The sequence below is a fragment of the Ovis aries genome, chromosome 20 (genome assembly GCF_016772045.2).
Source record: "Ovis aries strain OAR_USU_Benz2616 breed Rambouillet chromosome 20, ARS-UI_Ramb_v3.0, whole genome shotgun sequence".
NCBI classification, from domain to species: Eukaryota; Metazoa; Chordata; class Mammalia; order Artiodactyla; family Bovidae; genus Ovis; species Ovis aries.
The window spans coordinates 16,587,221-16,604,151 of NC_056073.1; the positions used below are offsets into that span (position 1 = coordinate 16,587,221).

Here is a 16,931-nt window from a genome sequence, read left to right on the forward strand (position 1 = left end):
GACAGGCGTGTGCGTACTCAGTTGTGTCCGCGACCCTATGGGGTTTAGCCTGCCAGGTCCCTCTGTTCAGGGGATTCTGCAGGAAAGAATAGAGGAGTGGGTTGCTATTTCCTCCTCAAGGGCATCTTCCCCACCCAGGGATAGAGTCTGTGTCTCCTGTGCCTCCTGCATTGCAGGCGGATTCTTCACCGTTTGAGCTGTCGGGGAAGCCTAGGGTTACTGGGCACAAAGAAAGCTGCTTGAAGGCAGGGGACTCTGAATCGTCCAAATCTCATCCACAGAGCCTACTCGAGTGACAGTAACAACAAAAGCAATAATAATAATAAAAAGACATAGGGCTAGCTGCCCTATGATCCCAGGGGTAAGTGGCGTGCAAGAAGGCGGAGAAGGCAGTGAAAACTGTCTTTCCCATACCTTTCAGGACCGGAGGGTTGCTCCCTCTCCCCTAATTCTGGTCCTCGAGTCCCTCCCAGAGCCTCCGTTAGGAGGTGGGAAAAGATGTTGCCATAGGTCACTGAGGACACCATTCGTTCTCTCATTGGCCGAAGCCTAAAAAAGAACGTCCTCCCATTCGCTAGAAGGCAAACCCCGAAAAGCCCATTGGCTGCCGAGTCCGCGGGCCTCCGTCGTTCTGGGGGCGGGCCGAGGTAGCTGGAGGGGGAGCGGGTGTGTTGCGGGAGCGGGGAGGGGGGGGCTCGCCGTTGCCCTGGTTACGCCGAGGCACGTGTGCAGTCCCGGAAGCGGCTCCGGGAAGCTGCCCAGCGCGCGCAGCCGGAGGAAGCACAGCCCCGGTCCGCTCGGGTCGGGTCCGGCTGGGCCATGGAGCCGTTACCTGAGCCCGCGTCCGGGCCCCGACCCAGGCCCCACCGTCTTATGCTTCTTTCCCTGCTATTGCTGCTGCTGCTGCTACTGCCGGCCCCGGAGCTGGGCCCCAGGCAGGCCCAAGCCGAGGACACCGACTGGGTTCGACTGCCCAGCAAATGCGAAGGTGAGGGGGCGGGCCCGTGGGGAGTATCCTGCTGGGGGGGCGGGGCTTGCGGAGAGGGTTGGGGGAGGGACCGACCCGGGCTCTGAGCGGGTCTCCGTTCCTGGAACCTACTCTGCCTGACACTGTGCTGAACGCTGAGAACGCAGGGGCGGCCGAGAGATCGGGTCTCGGTGCACCTGGAGCTCAGAAATCGGTGAAAACAAGCAGTTACAATGGGGGTGGTAGATGCCACGAGAGAGGAGGCGCCAGGCTTTGGGGGCTGGGTGAGGAGCATCTAAATCTAGACCCCAGATGCGGAGAAAGGCTTCCTCCTGGAAGCCCTGAGAGGTTAGGAGTTAGTCTAGTGAAGAGAAGCGAAGTCACGAGATGCTGAGGCCTACAGGCAAAGGGCAGATTTGAAGAACTGAAAAGATTCACATGACCGGTCTTGGGGGAAGAACTTGAGACGCTCCTCTTGTGCCCTGACCACAACCGGCTGTGTGTCACCGGCCGTCTCCTCCACCAGCCGTGAGCTCCTCCAGGGCAAGGGCCCTTGTCTAGGTAGCTGTTCACATACAGGCATGAGTGGACGTGGGTGAAGCTGGGGTGCTGTGGGTGTGTGTGGAGGAAGGAAGAGGGTCTGAGACCTAAGGAGTCACTTTAGGAGAAAAGTAGAACCTGAGGGAACTTGGTGAGAGAGGGAGATTTTAGGGATATGGGAAGAGAGTGAATCCCAAAGACAGAGAGGTGGAAGTGTGGCACTTGTGTGTGTGAGAGAGAAACAGAGATAGGGAGGGAGAGAGAGAAGCATGCCAGCACACACACCAGCCAAGGGCCTATCTTTTTTCCCCTCCTCTCCATTTCTCAGTTTTGTCCTCAGACTTTTACACACACTCCTACGTTCTCACCTCTCTAACCCCAGCCCCTCACCCCTGAAAGCTGGCTATAAACCGGTTGCATCCTAATTCAAAGCCTGTAGCCAGCCAGATACTTCCTGAGCACTGGGAAGTGTGGGTGGTTTGGGAGGCATAATCCTTTCATTTGAGAGATTAAAGGTGAGTTGCTTCAGAGATGAGCTGACTTCACTGGTCAGCCTTCCAGTATGGGTTCTAGCCTATACTTTCTCCCTCACTCTCGTGAACAGACAGTCACAGGGTTATAATGCCTTCCTTTCACTCTCTTGGCCACAGCTAAGATCCTTTGGGGATTTCACTTCCCCTTCTCATTTTCTATCTTATTCTGATGCCAAAGAGCCCTTACGGTTTCTCTTGTTGTTCTCGAAGCCTAAGAAGCTCACACTTCTTCTCCATATGAGACTCATAAAAGCATAGAGCTGGCAAAAATCTTTAGATCATTCTAATCCAACCTGATTTTGTAGGTAATTGGTAAAGAATAAAAGGGATTTTCAGTCATGGGATGGCTTAACCTAAGTGTATATTTACTTTTATTTATCACTGTGACACCTTAGTTATTAAGTGCTGACTGGCCCACAAAACCTGCCTCTGGCTTAGTAGCCTGAGTAGAAGAGGTCTTGGCACAGAGGAAAGAGAACCTGCCCAGAAAGAAGTGGGTGGATGTTCACGGGAATGTAGGGTCTATGCCATGAGTCTCCTCCAAGTCTGGTTCTGGGTGGGATCCCTAGAGGGGGTCTTGAAGAGGTAAGGTTTGGGAGAGTTGAGAGGCAAGGTTGTACTTGATGGATATAAGAGAAATGGATTGATGGGTTCCCACCCCCCCGGGCCTGGCATACTACATATTGAGCACCTGGGAGGGGGGAGCACAGGAGTCAGAAAAATGATAAGCTCACACAGAGTACAGGACAGAAGAGGGCGGGAGCCTCGGCCCTGGATGGAGAGCCAGGGAGGTGAGACACCCTCAGTTCATCCTGGACTCTGAGATCAGTGGCTGACGTTTTGGAATCTTCATGTGTTCCAAGTTCTCCAAGCCATCTATTAATGCATATGTTATAAAATTTCACCAAGCAGGCCTCCAGGGGATTTGTTTGTTTCGGTGGTAAATTGGTTTTCTATCCAATTCTGCTGATGTTGTTAAAACAATGCTGTTGACATTTAGCCTGCAGATCATATTCCATTCAGAGACATCCGAAGCTGCTCGATCAGAAGCACAGTCTCTCTAGGCAGTATTTATCAAGTATCCAGTACATACCAAGTCCCAAAATAGGGGAATAAGGAAGAAATCCAGCCCATGAGCCTCACTTCGAGTGCCCTTGTAGTCTAATTGGAGAGTCACATGAGATGATCAAGGCCCCTGGTGAGAGCATGGGTCCTACAGTGTCTCAGGATGAAATCAAGAGCAGGTGGGACTCATCCAGAAGGGCTTCCTGGGGGAGCAGGCTTTTAAGATGAGGTGGAGAGGAAGGACAGACAAGCCCTGAAGCACTTCCCTAAGGCCCCAAGCACTGCACACTTTCAGTGGTAGCAGTGTTATGCAACGGTAATTATTTGTTTACACTTCTTTCTGCTCCATTAGACTGAGTATCTGGGAGGGAGAGACCTTGTTTTCCTCTCTGTATCCCCAGGCAGTGCCTGACACATAGGAGTTGCTTAATAACTATTTGAAGAAGAATAGAGGAAATGAGAAAATAAATGTGCAGAAACAGTAGAAACAGGCCTGTGGGGGGAAATGGAGCGAATTAACTTGGTAGGAGTAGAGATGTGGTGTTGAAATAACATATGAAATCAAGAAATAAAAAGCCATAAAAGACATCTTGGGAGCAATTGGGGAATTTGAACATGGACTGAGTATTAGATGAGATAGGAATTGTTGTTAAATCTTCCAAGCATGGTGGTTGTTTTATGATTAGTAGGGGAAGGTCTTTGTTCTTAGGAAGTGCTCGATGACTTGTTTAGGAGCAAAGATCATGATGTCTTGCAGCTTATTTTCAAAATGGTTTAGCAAAAACAGTGCATATATTTTGACATCTGTTATTATCACATTGCTTTATATTATAAATAGGAAATAGTGGTAAATCACTGTTGTGTGTGTTTTTTTTTTTTACTAACAGCTCTTTTTGTTGTTTTTTCTTTCTTTTTTAATTTATTTATTTTCTTTTTTACTAACAATTCTTGACTGTGAGTATAAGGTATATGGTTATTCATTGTACTCTTTCAGCTTTTCTGTATGTTTGAAATTCTTTTCAGTGACATAAATGATTGTGGGGGTAGGGGACAGGAAGGAGCTGGGAGAAATGGAGGCAGTAGGAAAAGGGCCCAGAGAGGACAGGGGCCAGTGGATCTTGGAGCCTACTTTCACCCACTGAACTCTATTGCTGGTCTGCCCACTGAACTGTACTGCTGGTCTGGTGCTGACTCCTTTCTCTGCCCCAAGCATCAACTCAGCCCAGTCCCGGAGAGGTGTCCGCTTGGGTCTGTTTTGCTGGCAGCCGGCTCCCAGCAAAGACTCACATGAACTCAGTAGGTGGTGCTGTGTCTTCTTTCCCCAGTGTGTAAATATGTCGCTGTGGAGCTGAAGTCAGCCTTTGAGGAAACTGGCAAGACCAAGGAGGTGATTGACACAGGCTATGGCATCCTGGACCGGAAGGCCTCAGGCGTCAAATATACCAAGTCGTAAGTAGAGGGGAGGGAGAGGGGCACCAGCCTGCCCTGCTTTGTTCCTTGAGGCATCAGCATCTTGAAGTTCTCTTCTCCCTTCCCGCTAGGCAGACCCACCAAAAGGAGGCAGCTCTCTAACTGAGACCCAGGTTTGCCCACTGATTCTACCCTGAACTGATTGTATGGCCTTCCTAAATCCCCAAGTGCCTCTGGGCTTCACATCCTTCATCTGTAAAAGCAAGACTATTGGACCTCACCAGTAACTCCCAGTGATTGGAATTTATGGACCAATCTTTAAAAATATAGGATTGCTGGGAAATTCCCTGGTGGTCCAGTGGTTAGGGCTGGACATTTTTCATTGCCATGGCCCAGGTTCAATCCCTGGTCAGGGAACTAAGATCCTGCAAGCTGCTCAGTGCAGCCAGAAAAAACAGGCTCACCAGCTTTTAATCTTGCCAGGTATAAATATTGAAAACAAACCAAAAAGCATTTCCATCAAATATGATCATCCTTTCCAAATGAAACACTATCTCGACATCAAATATCCATACATTTTGCTTTACTTTTAAAAAATCTAGCTAATCATTTAACTTTATATTTAAGACAACAACAACAACTTTCTTCCCATAGAACTGTTAAAATTGTGTCTCTCTGGTCTGTGTTCCAGCATTTCAGAGCCCCCCCGATGACCTATCTCCCTCCCAGCTCTGCCTTCCCATTGGTGAGCCTTGCAGGTGCTGGGGTAGCAGGGCTGGAGGGCTGGACCCCTAACCCGCAGGGTCGAGGAGGGGAGCTCAGGCAGGGACTGTCTTGTGCTGCTGTCTCGGCAGGGACTTAAGGTTAATTGAAGTCACGGAGACCATTTGCAAGCGGCTCCTGGACTACAGCCTGCACAAGGAGAGGACCGGCAGCAACCGATTTGCTAAGGTTGGCTTTGTATATGCCCTTCCTCCCCACTGGGGCCGGGCTTCGGGTCTCAGTGTGTCGCCTGGTCTGAGTGCCATCAGAAGATCATGCCCTGGGAGCTTCCCTCCTCGGCAGCTTCCTGTTCTTTATCCATTGCCATTTGCATTCCTCCCGTCCTGAGCGGCCTGACTTTTCAGTGCAGGTGGGCACATTGCTGATGTCTGGGCCTGCCCCCTGGGGTCCTGCCTCAGCCTAGGACAGAAACGCTCCTAGGTGGCAGCCCCCTGGGGGCCAGAGCACTTTGTGCAGGGGGAGAACTCAGGATGCGCAGAACTGTGGGAGTTTAGAGATGTCAGAAAACTCTTGGGGAGGGCGTGATGACTGCCATGTCCCTTCTCTGGGCCCATGGGGCCCCACCTGGATCTCGCTCATGATGCCTTTATGACATTTATTGCACTCACCATGTACATGAATGCTTCTTTCACTGGAGAATGAGCTTCCTTGCAGCAAGGCCCATGTTTCCTTTTTTTAAAATTTTCCCTTGTGCTATTTATTTTTCTATCCACAAAAGAAAGGTGCATGAGTGTGTGAAAAAATAAATAAAGTGTATCAGTTTAAGTTCTGATCCAGAATAAGATGTGTGATGGGAAAACAGATCCGTACAACAGCAATCTTGCTCTGGCCCAGGGTTTTAAAGTCCCATCAAAAACTGGATGTCTTCCCTTTCCTCTTTTGCTCTTGCCTCATCTCACACATTCTGCTTGAAGACTGTGTCACATGGATGCAGTGGCTCAGAAGTCAGTACACGTGTGTGAGCACACCACTCTCATACGCAGAATCTACCAGCCACGCAATTCCAGGGAGTGGCTTGACAATAAACTGACAATAAACTCTTCTGTGGCTTAATGATGCCAGGACTCCCGGACATTGATAAGATGTCATCCTACCCACCTATCTCCATACCCCTCCCCATATACCTGTTGCCATGTGTCTTTCCAAAAGGATCCAGAGGGGGTTGGGGAGTAGGGTCTGGAGGCTCATGTGTCTCCTGTCACTCCTACAAGGGCCCATGTTTCTTCATCTCTATCTTCTATGCCTGGTAGAAGAGCTGTCTCCCATATTTCTCCACCTAAGTACCCTTTTAGCAAAGGAGATCCTTCAGAAACCCTTGGGAAACCTAGAGGAATACTTCTAAGCCACAAAAGTCCTAGGTTTTATCTTTATAATTTGTATTAATATTGTACTTGGTAATAAACCCATGTTTAATGTAATAATGTTTAATTTTATTTTCTATAGTGAAAAAACTAGAAGCAGCCTGGCCATTCACTAGTAGGGGAGTGGTTAAGTAAATTGGCCATTCATTGGACTCTTAGACAAACTGTGTAATGAAGAATGAGGTAGTTCGTTATGAGTTGAACTAAAATCACCTCCAGAGTATAGTTGTTTAGTCACTAAGTTATATCCAACTCTTTTGCCACCCTATGGACTATAGCCTTCCAGGCTCCTCTGTCCATGAGATTTCCCAGGCAAGAATAGTGGAGTGGGTAGCCATTTCCTTCTCCAGGGGATCTTCCTGATCCAGGGATGGAACCTGAGTTTCCTGCATTGGCAGGCACATTCTTTACCACTGAGCCACCCAGGAAGCCCTCTCCAAAGGATATTATTAAGTAAAAAAACACACGGTGCAGAATATTGTGTATGATACATACATTGAGCTGCTTGTACGGGGGTGAAGTAGGGGTGGAGGAGAGGCTATTTTTGTGTGCGTAGTGGGTTGCATCCGCATGCGTGGTCTCTGGGAGACAGAAGAAACTGTGTTGTCTCTGGAGAAGACCTAGGTGGCTGGCAGAAATAATTTTGTACAGAACCAAGAGTCTTCCCTGCCTTGCCTGTGCTTCTTCCCAGCAAGGAAAGATACAAGTTTTGGGAAGAACCAGAAGCAGGGAGTAGGCTGGCCACAGGGGAGGCCACAGTGAGGGGAAAGAGACAGGACCAGTTTATTATCCTGGAAAGGAGTATTTGCTCAAAGGGTCCTGAGAGCAACCTTTCTGAAAGGAGGAGGTGTGGGGAGGGGCTGTGGGACACAGGCCTCAAAGAGGGGAGGAGAACGTGAGGATGAGCATGAGAAGCTGGAGAGGGTCTTGACCTTGGCGGGGTCCCTGGATCTCCAGCCGCACGGGGAGAGGAGCAGGGCAGGGAGGGGAAGGGTCTCTGCCTCACATCCCGTCGCGTCTTCCAGGGCATGTCCGAGACCTTTGAGACGCTGCACAACCTGGTGCACAAAGGGGTCAAGGTGGTGATGGACATCCCCTACGAGCTGTGGAACGAGACCTCGGCAGAGGTGGCCGACCTCAAGAAGCAGGTAGGGGCCCCGCCCCAACTCCGGGCTCGATGAGGGTGGGTCCTCAGTTGACGAGGACCATCGGGAGCCGGGGAACTGTGGTCAAGCCGTCTCACCCCGCCTCTGGCTCCTCGGGGGAGTCACAGCCACCAGCCGGGTGGGTGGCGAGACAAGGCTCAGGCTCGCCCGGCTCCTCCGGGAGAGGTCAGGCCCGGGCATTGCCAACGTGAGGCCTTGTGGTTAACAGTGCGACGTCCTGGTGGAGGAGTTCGAGGAGGTGATTGAGGACTGGTACAGGAACCACCAGGAGGAGGACCTGACTCAGTTCCTCTGTGCCAACCATGTGCTGAAGGGCAAGGACGCCAGTGAGTCCCAGGGCAGCAGGGCTGGGCCCTCCATACTCTCCACTCGGGAGGTGGGTGAGGAGAGGATGCAAAAGAAAGAAGAAATGGTGGCGTTGGAGCCTCCATCCTCAAGGAGCTGGATGGTACAGGGCGGGGTCAGGGCCTGGTGCCTCAGATGCCCCCCAGATGGGCCGGGAGGGCCCCAGCAAAGCAGAGCTGGGGCCAGATCCCGTCACCACCCCCGGTGGCTCTGCAGCCGGGGCCCAGCCAGCCAGCCTGTTGAGGGTGTCTCTCCTTCCTGCAGGCTGCCTGGCAGAGCAGTGGTCTGGCAAGAAGGGGGACACAGCTGCCCTGGGAGGCAAGAAATCCAAGAAGAAGAGTGGCCGGGCCAAGGCCTTGGGCGGCGGTGGCAGCAAACAGAGGAAGGAGCTGGGCGACCTCGACGGAGACCCCAGCCCCGAGGAGGACGAGGGCATCCAGAAGGCTTCCCCGCTCACACACAGCCCCCCTGACGAGCTCTGAGCCTAACCCAGCAGCTCCTGCTGACCGAGAGCCTGAGCTGGGAGCCCAAGGGTCTGGGCCCCCAGCTCCCGCAGATGGAGCAGTGCGGGGTCTCAGTGGTGTCTGCCTGGCCGGTGCCGCCTCCTGCCGTGAAAACTTAAGCCCTGGGAGAACTCGGATCAGCTGCGGGCAGCCCAGGCCGGCCTCTTCCCTCTGCCCAGCGTTCCTCTCCCGACCCAGACTTCAGGCGGGCCCCGTGATCTCAGGACTGCCCAGGACTCCAGTGTGAACTCCAGTGGGCAGGTGTTGAGCTGGACCCAGGACTGGGGCTCCAGAGCCCCACACCCCCTCGCTCCTCCAGCACCAGCTCCTCCTCTCCGCACCCCCTCTTCCTGTGGACACCTTGTGCTCTGCCCGGCCCTCCCCTGGGGCTCACAGAGTAAAACCTTTCGGCCTTTTTCATTCAGATTTCTGAGTCCCCTTCAGCTCCTTAGAGGGGCCGGAGCCCCCTGCCACTCTTTCCTGCCCCACTGTTCCCGCCTTGGGGGCTGAGGATGGGAGGCTGTTCCTGTAAGCCTGCCCGCTGTGGGGAAAGCAGGCACAGCGAGGGCCCTGGGGCTCCGAGGTGAGGGCTGGGCCTTGGGTATGGGGTGGGCACAGAGCTCCGGCCCTGCCCCCCAGCCGCCTGTGGCCTCCCTGAGCTGCTCAGGCCGGGAGAGCCGTCCTCACTCCTTCCCCGCCTCCCGCCTCCCCTCTCCCCACCAAGTCCTTCCTGTTGGTTGTGTAAAGTGTGCACGGTGACTCCACCAGCCCAGCACCCCCTCTCCACGTCCTGCCTCTTGGCTTCTGGCCTCTTGGTCTTGACCCTTGTTCCCTGATGACCACACCTGACCACTCTGCGCTCCCTAGCTCTTGTGCCAGGAACCCACAGGGGAGGACAGCCAAGCCCCCAACAACACTGGTTACACCGTGTTCTCTGGGAGCAGGGGACGAACAGCAAGGCTGGCCTCTGAGGAGAAGGGGTGGGAGGCACCTCCCGGGCCGTCCTGAGGGCAGAGATCGGTGGTGGCGTCAGAAGCAATAGTGGTGACGGCTGCGGGTAGTCCATGCTTTAACCCTACAGGTGCCCCAGACTCCAACTTCTGGCAAAAATGCTCTTGGGGTCCCCTCCCCAGGGCTGGGGACAGAGGCCACAGAGAGTGGAGCCGACTGGAAGCTGCTGCCGCCCTGAGTCACGAGGCTTGGAGCAGGCCCTGAGAGGGTGATTCTTCGTGGTCTACTGCCCCGCTCACTGACTGCAGTGTGGAGACTGTCTGCATGTTGGAGGGGCTGTGGGCAGAGAAGCCACTCTCAACTCTGGTCCCAGCCTGGACTCTTCTGAGCATAGGAGATGACTGGGGAGGGGTCAGGCGTTGGAACTCAGGGCTAGCCTGGACCGTCTACAGTTTGGTGGCCAGTCTGACTCTCCCTGTCACTGTTCCACAGCTCTTCAGTGCTTGGCTTAATTCTGTCCCTAGAGCTTCGTTGTCCTGTGAATAGGATGAGACAAAAACCAGGAGCCCAGGCCCAGGCCTAGGCCTGCACCAGAGGGAGGGCAGCGCGGTGACTGCTCTGCTCTTTGACCTGTGGCTGCTGGAGGATGAGCGCCTGCACCCGCACCCCGCACCCCACCCCCGGTCCCCACAAGGCCAGGCTTGTTGCACACTAGCTCTCCACCCACCCACCCCAGCAGGCAGCTTCTCCCTGGCCCAGCCTAGGAGAGGGCAGGATCCACTTCCCAGCTTTTCCTTTCCCTCTCCCCACTGCACATACCAGCCTTTCTGAGCTTGACTATAGCCTCCTGCTTTCCCACACCCCTTCTCTCCTAGGCGAGGGGTCTGGCTGAGCTCGAGTGAACCTGATCTCAGTCCCCTCAGTAGAAACCCAATCAGAATGGTGTCTTCCACCCTCACATGGACTCGAGTCACTTGGATGTTTGTCAGCCAGACAGATGCCTGGGTGTCGCTCAGACTTGCCAGTCTGGGGATCTAGGAGTCGGCCTGGCTCTTAGGAGGAGGTCGGCTAGAACTCACTTCACCGGGAGAAGTTTGGATGTTGTGTTATGAGGGGCTGGGACCTCAGTGAAGCCACACTGGGAGGAAGTCTTGTCCTCAGAAACGTGAATTGTCAGCACCTCAGAGACGATGTGTCTCTGTTGAAGACTTTCATCATCCAGAACCTCAAAGGCTAACGGACTAGCCACAAGTCCAGTTTGTTGAAGTTCAGCGACAGTCAGGTCTCAGGGGTTGGGGCTCTGTAGGCTCAGAGGTGGCTGTGTCAGGGCCCCTGTGTATTTGTTTGAAGGCACAGCTCCTAGGAGGCAGGCTCCTCTCTTCATTTCCAAGTTCTTGCGTGGTGGTTCCCTGTAACATCTTTTTGCAACTTAGCGGTGTTTTTCACACCTTTGGCTCCTCTCTGTCAGACAGTTGTTTTAATAAAAAGTTTTGTTAGACACTTGACCACCAGAATTCCTGCCAGAAAATGATAAATAGACAAGCCCCCGAGGCTTGGAGTTTGACTGGAAACCCCTTAAATGTGGAAACTTTGTGCAGTTCACAGCTTGTCCACACATCAGAGCAGCCCTAAATCACTTTAGTTCACAAGTACAAACAAAATTCCTCTTCCTATGCTTTGATCCCGAAAGAAAAGCACATCTTTTTTCCCTGACAGATGCACAGTCCATGCCTAACTGGTTTACAGAAGGACTCTGTGTACTAATCCTAGCGGCAAAGCCAGCAGAATCCCTCTTGACCATCCCCTGATGGCCTGGTTTGTGCTATTAAGGAATTTCACTGGAACAACAAATAGTAGCCACTGGTTTTTGAATGCATGTTATCATGGCAAGGACTGCTCTACATGCTTTTACATAATTCATTTAATACAGCTGTGATCTACACAAGGACATGAAGTTTTAAACACATTATTGAGTAATAAAATACACAAAGTACATATATCATAAATGTACAGTTCAATGAATTTTTATGAACTGAATACCAAAATCAACCAGCATGAAAATCACAAAACACTACTACCACCACCCCCACCGCACACATTCTACAAAAAGAACAGGGATTTGGTCTACTTTGTTCACTGCTCGATCCCCAGTGATTAATACAGCCGCTGGCACAGAGTAGCTGCTTCCCCCCAGCTCCCTGCCGCACTGCAGGGCTCATGGGATCTTAGTTCCTCCACCAGGGATTGAACCCAAGCCCTCAGCAGTGAAAGCTCAGAGTCCTAACCACTGGACCGCTGGGGAGTTCCCAGAGTAGCTACTTAATAAATATCTGTTGAATGAGTAGAGCACAGAAAGGTCAAATAACTTGCCAAGACCACACATTTAGGAGGTGAGCCAACCAGGTTATGAACCCAGAAAGAATGGTTTCAGTGTCTTGTGGCGCAGCCTCTGACATAGAGCTTTGCAGCCACAGCTGGTTGGCTTGTCCACCCTCCTCCCCCTACCTGGTTCTCCAGAAGGCAGACCAGTTGCTGTCCAGTAGTCTATTTACGTCTTCAGAGTTTAAGGCTGGACATGCAGTTAAAAGACTTGAATTAACCTTCAAGCCTTTCTCCCTGTTCAAAATTTAGCTGTGTGTATAGCTTAAAGGCAGCTTGGGGGCTTCCCTGGTGGCTCAGTGGTAAAGAATCCCCCTGCATATGCTGGGGAGACAGGTTGATTCCTGATCTGGGAAGATCCCACATGCTGCGGAGCAGCTAAGCCTGTGCACCACAGCTATTGAGCCTGTGCTCCAGAGCTCAGGAGCCGCAACTACTGAGCCCTCGTAATGCAACTGCTGAAGCCTGAGTCCGCTGGAGTCTGCTCCAGAACGAGAGAAACCACCGCAGTGAGAACCCCCTGCGCTGCAACTGGAGAAAGGCCAGCAACAAAGAGCCAGTGCAGCCAAAAGTAAATATTTTTTTAAAAAGGCAGCTTGACCCTTATTGCTGCCCTTAAGGGCTGGCTTCTTACAATTTCTTTAAAAGGAATCCAATTTTATTCATTCTTTCTTTAAAAGTGTATTTTCCACCTATTAAACTTCCACTAAAATGGTTGTGATTCTCTACTGGGAGATGTAGGTACACCTGGAGATGGGAGGAGTTGACCAACTGCATCACCAGCTCCAGGGGTGGTAACATCTCCTAACGTCATCACTTTTCTAAAGTAGAAAATGTTCTCTGTCCGAAACAAACAAAGGAAGACACTCAAAAGCCAGGTGTCAGTTTTTAAATTTATTTACTTGTTTTTGGCTGCACTGGGTCTTCGCTGCTGCACGTGGGCCTTCTCTAGGTGCAGTGCTCGGGCTCCTCACTGTGGTGGTTTCTCGTTTCAGAGCATGGGCTGTAAGGTGTGTAGGCTTCAGTAGCTGTGGTGAACTGGCTTAACTGCCCAGCAGCATGTGGACTATTCCTGGACCAGGAATCGAACCCGTATCCCATGAATTGGCAGGCAGATGCTCAACCACTGAGGCCCCAGAGAAGTCACCAGGTGTTATTTTGTTAGAATTGCTCGCCAAAGTTGGTCTTGGTGTTTTATTGTTCCTTTCATCAACATGTGACAGCATGTGCCAAGTCACCTGTTTCAGTGAGCAGTATGTTACCAGGGCTCAACCGGTGTGTCATTTTGACATGGGAGAACAGCTCAGTGAATTCCCTGGTGGTCCATAGTTAGGACTCTGAGCTGCCACTGCCTAGGGCCCGGGTTCAATCCCTGGTTGGGGAACTAAGGTCCCAAGGTGCAAAAAACTAAACAACAAAATAAATAATAATTTAAAAAAAAACCCAGATCAGTAAGGTCAATATATTCACAAGAGATTTTACTGGAGGTTAGCACATTGATGAAATACTCATAGATGCACTAAGCTTAATAGTAATGCAGCCGCCATCAATTAGCATTACCACCCACTGATATAGGGACCAATTTTACACTTATTTGATGGGACTTTATTAAAGCAGATTGAGTCTCACATCATATATCGAAAAGGCTAAGAAAGGATCCACTGTGATAAAAATCCATTAGACTTCATGTGGGCATCCCAGTGGTCAATCTGGGTAGTGAGCAGAGAAGATTTTTTTTCAGCAGCTTGAACTAGAGTTTGGAAATTGGCATCCCTCCTCTGAACAATGAATTTATACCTATTCTGAATCAAAACAAAGACATCCAGAATGTCTTCCATTCGTAGTTACTGTATATAATTCCAATTCTAAGATTTTAATGTGTCCTTAAATAGGTTTAGTCTTAGAGTTTGTTCCGTTGCAGCCATATTCCCAACCTAGAATCTCTTTTTAAACATATTATACATTTTGGGGGGATTCCCAGGTGGCTCAGTGGTAAAGAATTCACCTGTCAACGCAGGAGCCTCAAGAGGCGAAGGTTTGATCCCTGGGTCGGGAAGATCTCTGAAGGAGGAAATGGCAACCCACTCCAGTATTCTTGCCTGGAGAATCCCATTCTTATTTTCAGCTGAGTCAAACTATAAATTGATTTATATTCTATGACTTTCCCTTCCTCGGCCCAGGGCCTCAGATTTGGGTTATCTAAAACTCACAGTGACTAACCAAGTAAAATAAAAGGCAGTTTTTATATTTCGGTGGGCAGAGGACATGGACAAATAATTTAGCAATGAAGGACTGCAATTACTTGGTACATTTTGGTGGTAATTAAAGAAGATTACAACAATTAGATATAATTTTCAACCCAGTGAGATATCCATGAATAATATCTTCATGTAGAGAAGCATTGAAACAAACATTTGTTTTGGGTGACAGTATCAATTAATAGAAAAATTCCACTTGGAAAATGATTCCATCATAACCATCTACATGTTCACTCTTTTGAAAAATTATGGGCGCATTTTAAATGTTCATAACATGGGGAGTGACTGAACAAGTCACAGCACATCCTCTCAGTGTAGCCAGAAATGATGCTCAAGGCCAAGTAATTTATGGTCAAGAGAAGAAAGTATGTTTTGATTGTTAAAAGTAAAAAGAAAGAAAAAAGGTCCATGAAATTTTATATGTACTCTGATCTTGACTTTTTTTTTTTAATGCCTCTGAATGAGAAAGAAATCAAATAATTACTAACTTCAGGACAAAAATCTTGTCTTTGAAATGAAAAGTATATTTAGAAGCTATAATTTTTAATAAAAAAAGAAACTATACGTTTTTAAAATCCAAATTTACTATCAGCATTCATATTATTTTTTAAAAAATCCTATTATAAACTCCCCAGTACAATGTCTTTCTAAGCATGTGGCCAAAGATTCATCTGTAGCGATGTGAACACAAGAGTCCACTGCCTGTGAGTGGGCAGGCCCATTTGAGGTCCTTTGTGAGCTAATACTTTCTAAGGAAAGGTAAGAATGATTAAAAATCTGTGGGGTTCCTCCAGCTCCAGGATTCTATAGATGGTAGAAGTGGGAGGGGAGTGGAGGATCCTTTGTTCTGAATTCCATATCTTGGCTCTTCATTTCCTTGCTGTGAGAGGGCTACTCTCTAGTTGCGGTGCGTGAGCTTCTCACTGTGGCAGCTTCCCTTACTGCAGAGCACAGGCTCTAGGTTAGTGGGCTCAGTAGTGATGGCTGAAGGGGGAAACAAAACAGGCTCCATCTGGAAAGCAGGACTCCATCTCGGGCCAGACTGTGGACTTTGAGCTATATGCCCAGTATCTATGGAAACGACATACCAACTGGAAAACCAGGCCCCCAGAAGGAAGAGTCCCAGGGCTCTCCATAGCCTAAAAGAATACCTTAATTATCTGTGTAACAGAATAGAATCATACATTCTATTATGCTTATTGGGGTATGACCACAAGCCTATTGATAATTGTCCACTGTTAACTACCTAGGCTTAAGGCTTATGAATGTGGGTTAACTTTGATTGTATCTTTTTTTTCCTTTGTTCAGACTAGTTTCAGGAAATTTTGGGGAGGTGGGTTTGGGCACGGGTACGCTTACAGTATATAAGGTTTTCACAAAAACTAGTCGGGGTCCTTGACTAAGGGGAGACTCTGCCTTGGCCCTGCCGGTGTAATAAACTGCACTCCACTCTCTGCGGGCTTCTCTGATAGCTCAGCTGGTAAAGAATCTGCCTGCAATGCGGGAGACCTGGGTTCAATCCCTGGGTTGGGAAGATCCCCTGGAGAAGGGAAAGGCTACCCACTCCAGTATTCTGGCCTGGAGAATTCTATGGACTGTATAGTCTACAGGGTTGCAGAGAGTCGGACACTACTGAACAACTTTAACTCACTCACCACTCTCTGCATTGTCCTTCTGAGTTTGTTTCCCCGGAATGCGGAACAGGTGGCTACAACACGGCCCAGGGCTTAGTTGCCTTGAGGCATGTGGGGTCTTCTCAGATCAGAGATTGAACCAGTGTCCCTTGCATTGCAAGGTGGATTCTTAATCACTAGGGTTAGAAGCCCCATCCTGGCTCTTTCTGAAGCCAGAATAAAGACAGGTAGGGAAGGCTGTTCTTGCCGTCTTGGGGTTCCCTGGGTAGCATCATTTTTCTGGGCACCATCCATCTCAGTGCAGGGTCTTGTCCCAGGAAGAGACCTGCTTTGGGAAGGAAGGGTGGATGTACACTAATCAAGGCAAAAGACCAATTTATGAAATGACAATGAACAACGTGATAGCAAGAGCACTGGACACTCCCAGCCTTGACCCTGGACTTACCACTCTGTGGGCACCTCCGTGGAAAGTAGTTGGTCTTTAGAAGAGCGTGTGGTTGGAGAGGAATTTGAACCAAACTGCATCTGAGGCCTTTAAAAAGGCTTGATGCCTCAGCTACAGGATAGAGGAGCACCTGCCCCCAGCTGGGTGGAATTGAGCCAGAGCCGCTCCTGGACTTGAATGGCCAAGCCAGCATTATCCCCCTTCCTTCCTTCCCTAGCTGAGTAGGCCCTCATTCAGCTGGACAGTCCTTCTTTAGATATGCTAATACCTTTCTCCCGCTCTGCTACGAACGGTTCAGCCCTGGGCGCTCCTCTCTGCGGACTCAAATTCCTTTCCAGCCTGGGGCGGGGGTGGAGTGGGCATTCTCATTGCTGCCCTTCTCCTGCCCCGCTTCCCTGGCCCTCCAGCGACCTGGGTTGAGTGGGCCGGGGCCTTGGGAGGGTCCTTTCCCGCCGAGGGACGGTCCGGAGGGCCGGATCTTCTGGCAGGCAGGTAGGGCCAGTCCAGGATTGCCAGGCCGCGCCCTCCCGGCGGCGCGGGGCCGGGAGCCGGCAGGGGCGTGTCCGCGCGCTCACCTGCCATTGGGCAGGT

The 16,931-nt window shown here is 50.5% G+C and overlaps 1 protein-coding gene across 2 annotated transcripts; it reads left to right on the forward strand.

Annotated features, from left to right (window-relative positions):
* Positions 1-748: 748 nt before the first annotated feature.
* Positions 749-9,097, forward strand: CNPY3 (canopy FGF signaling regulator 3). Of its 2 annotated transcripts, XM_027959152.3 has the most exons (6): positions 749-988; positions 4,431-4,554; positions 5,370-5,466; positions 7,685-7,807; positions 8,034-8,151; positions 8,435-9,097. In XM_027959152.3, the coding sequence occupies exons 1-6, from the start codon at positions 820-822 to the stop codon at positions 8,650-8,652; spliced, it is 849 nt and encodes a 282-aa protein (XP_027814953.1). In that variant the 5' UTR covers positions 749-819; the 3' UTR covers positions 8,653-9,097. The 2 variants fall into 2 exon arrangements, with proteins under 2 accessions (XP_027814953.1, XP_027814952.1); XM_027959151.3 differs by lacking the exon at positions 8,034-8,151.
* Positions 9,098-16,931: the final 7,834 nt, after the last annotated feature.

Coding starts and splice junctions, on each gene's coding strand:
- CNPY3 (XM_027959151.3), top strand. CDS start 820: ATGGAGCCGTTACCTGAGCCCGCGTCCGGGCCCCGACCCAGGCCCCAC. Junction 4,555..5,369: donor GGCGTCAAATATACCAAGTC/GTAAGTAGAGGG, acceptor CTGTCTCGGCAG/GGACTTAAGGTTAATTGAAG. Junction 7,808..8,434: donor TGGCCGACCTCAAGAAGCAG/GTAGGGGCCCCG, acceptor TCCTTCCTGCAG/GCTGCCTGGCAGAGCAGTGG.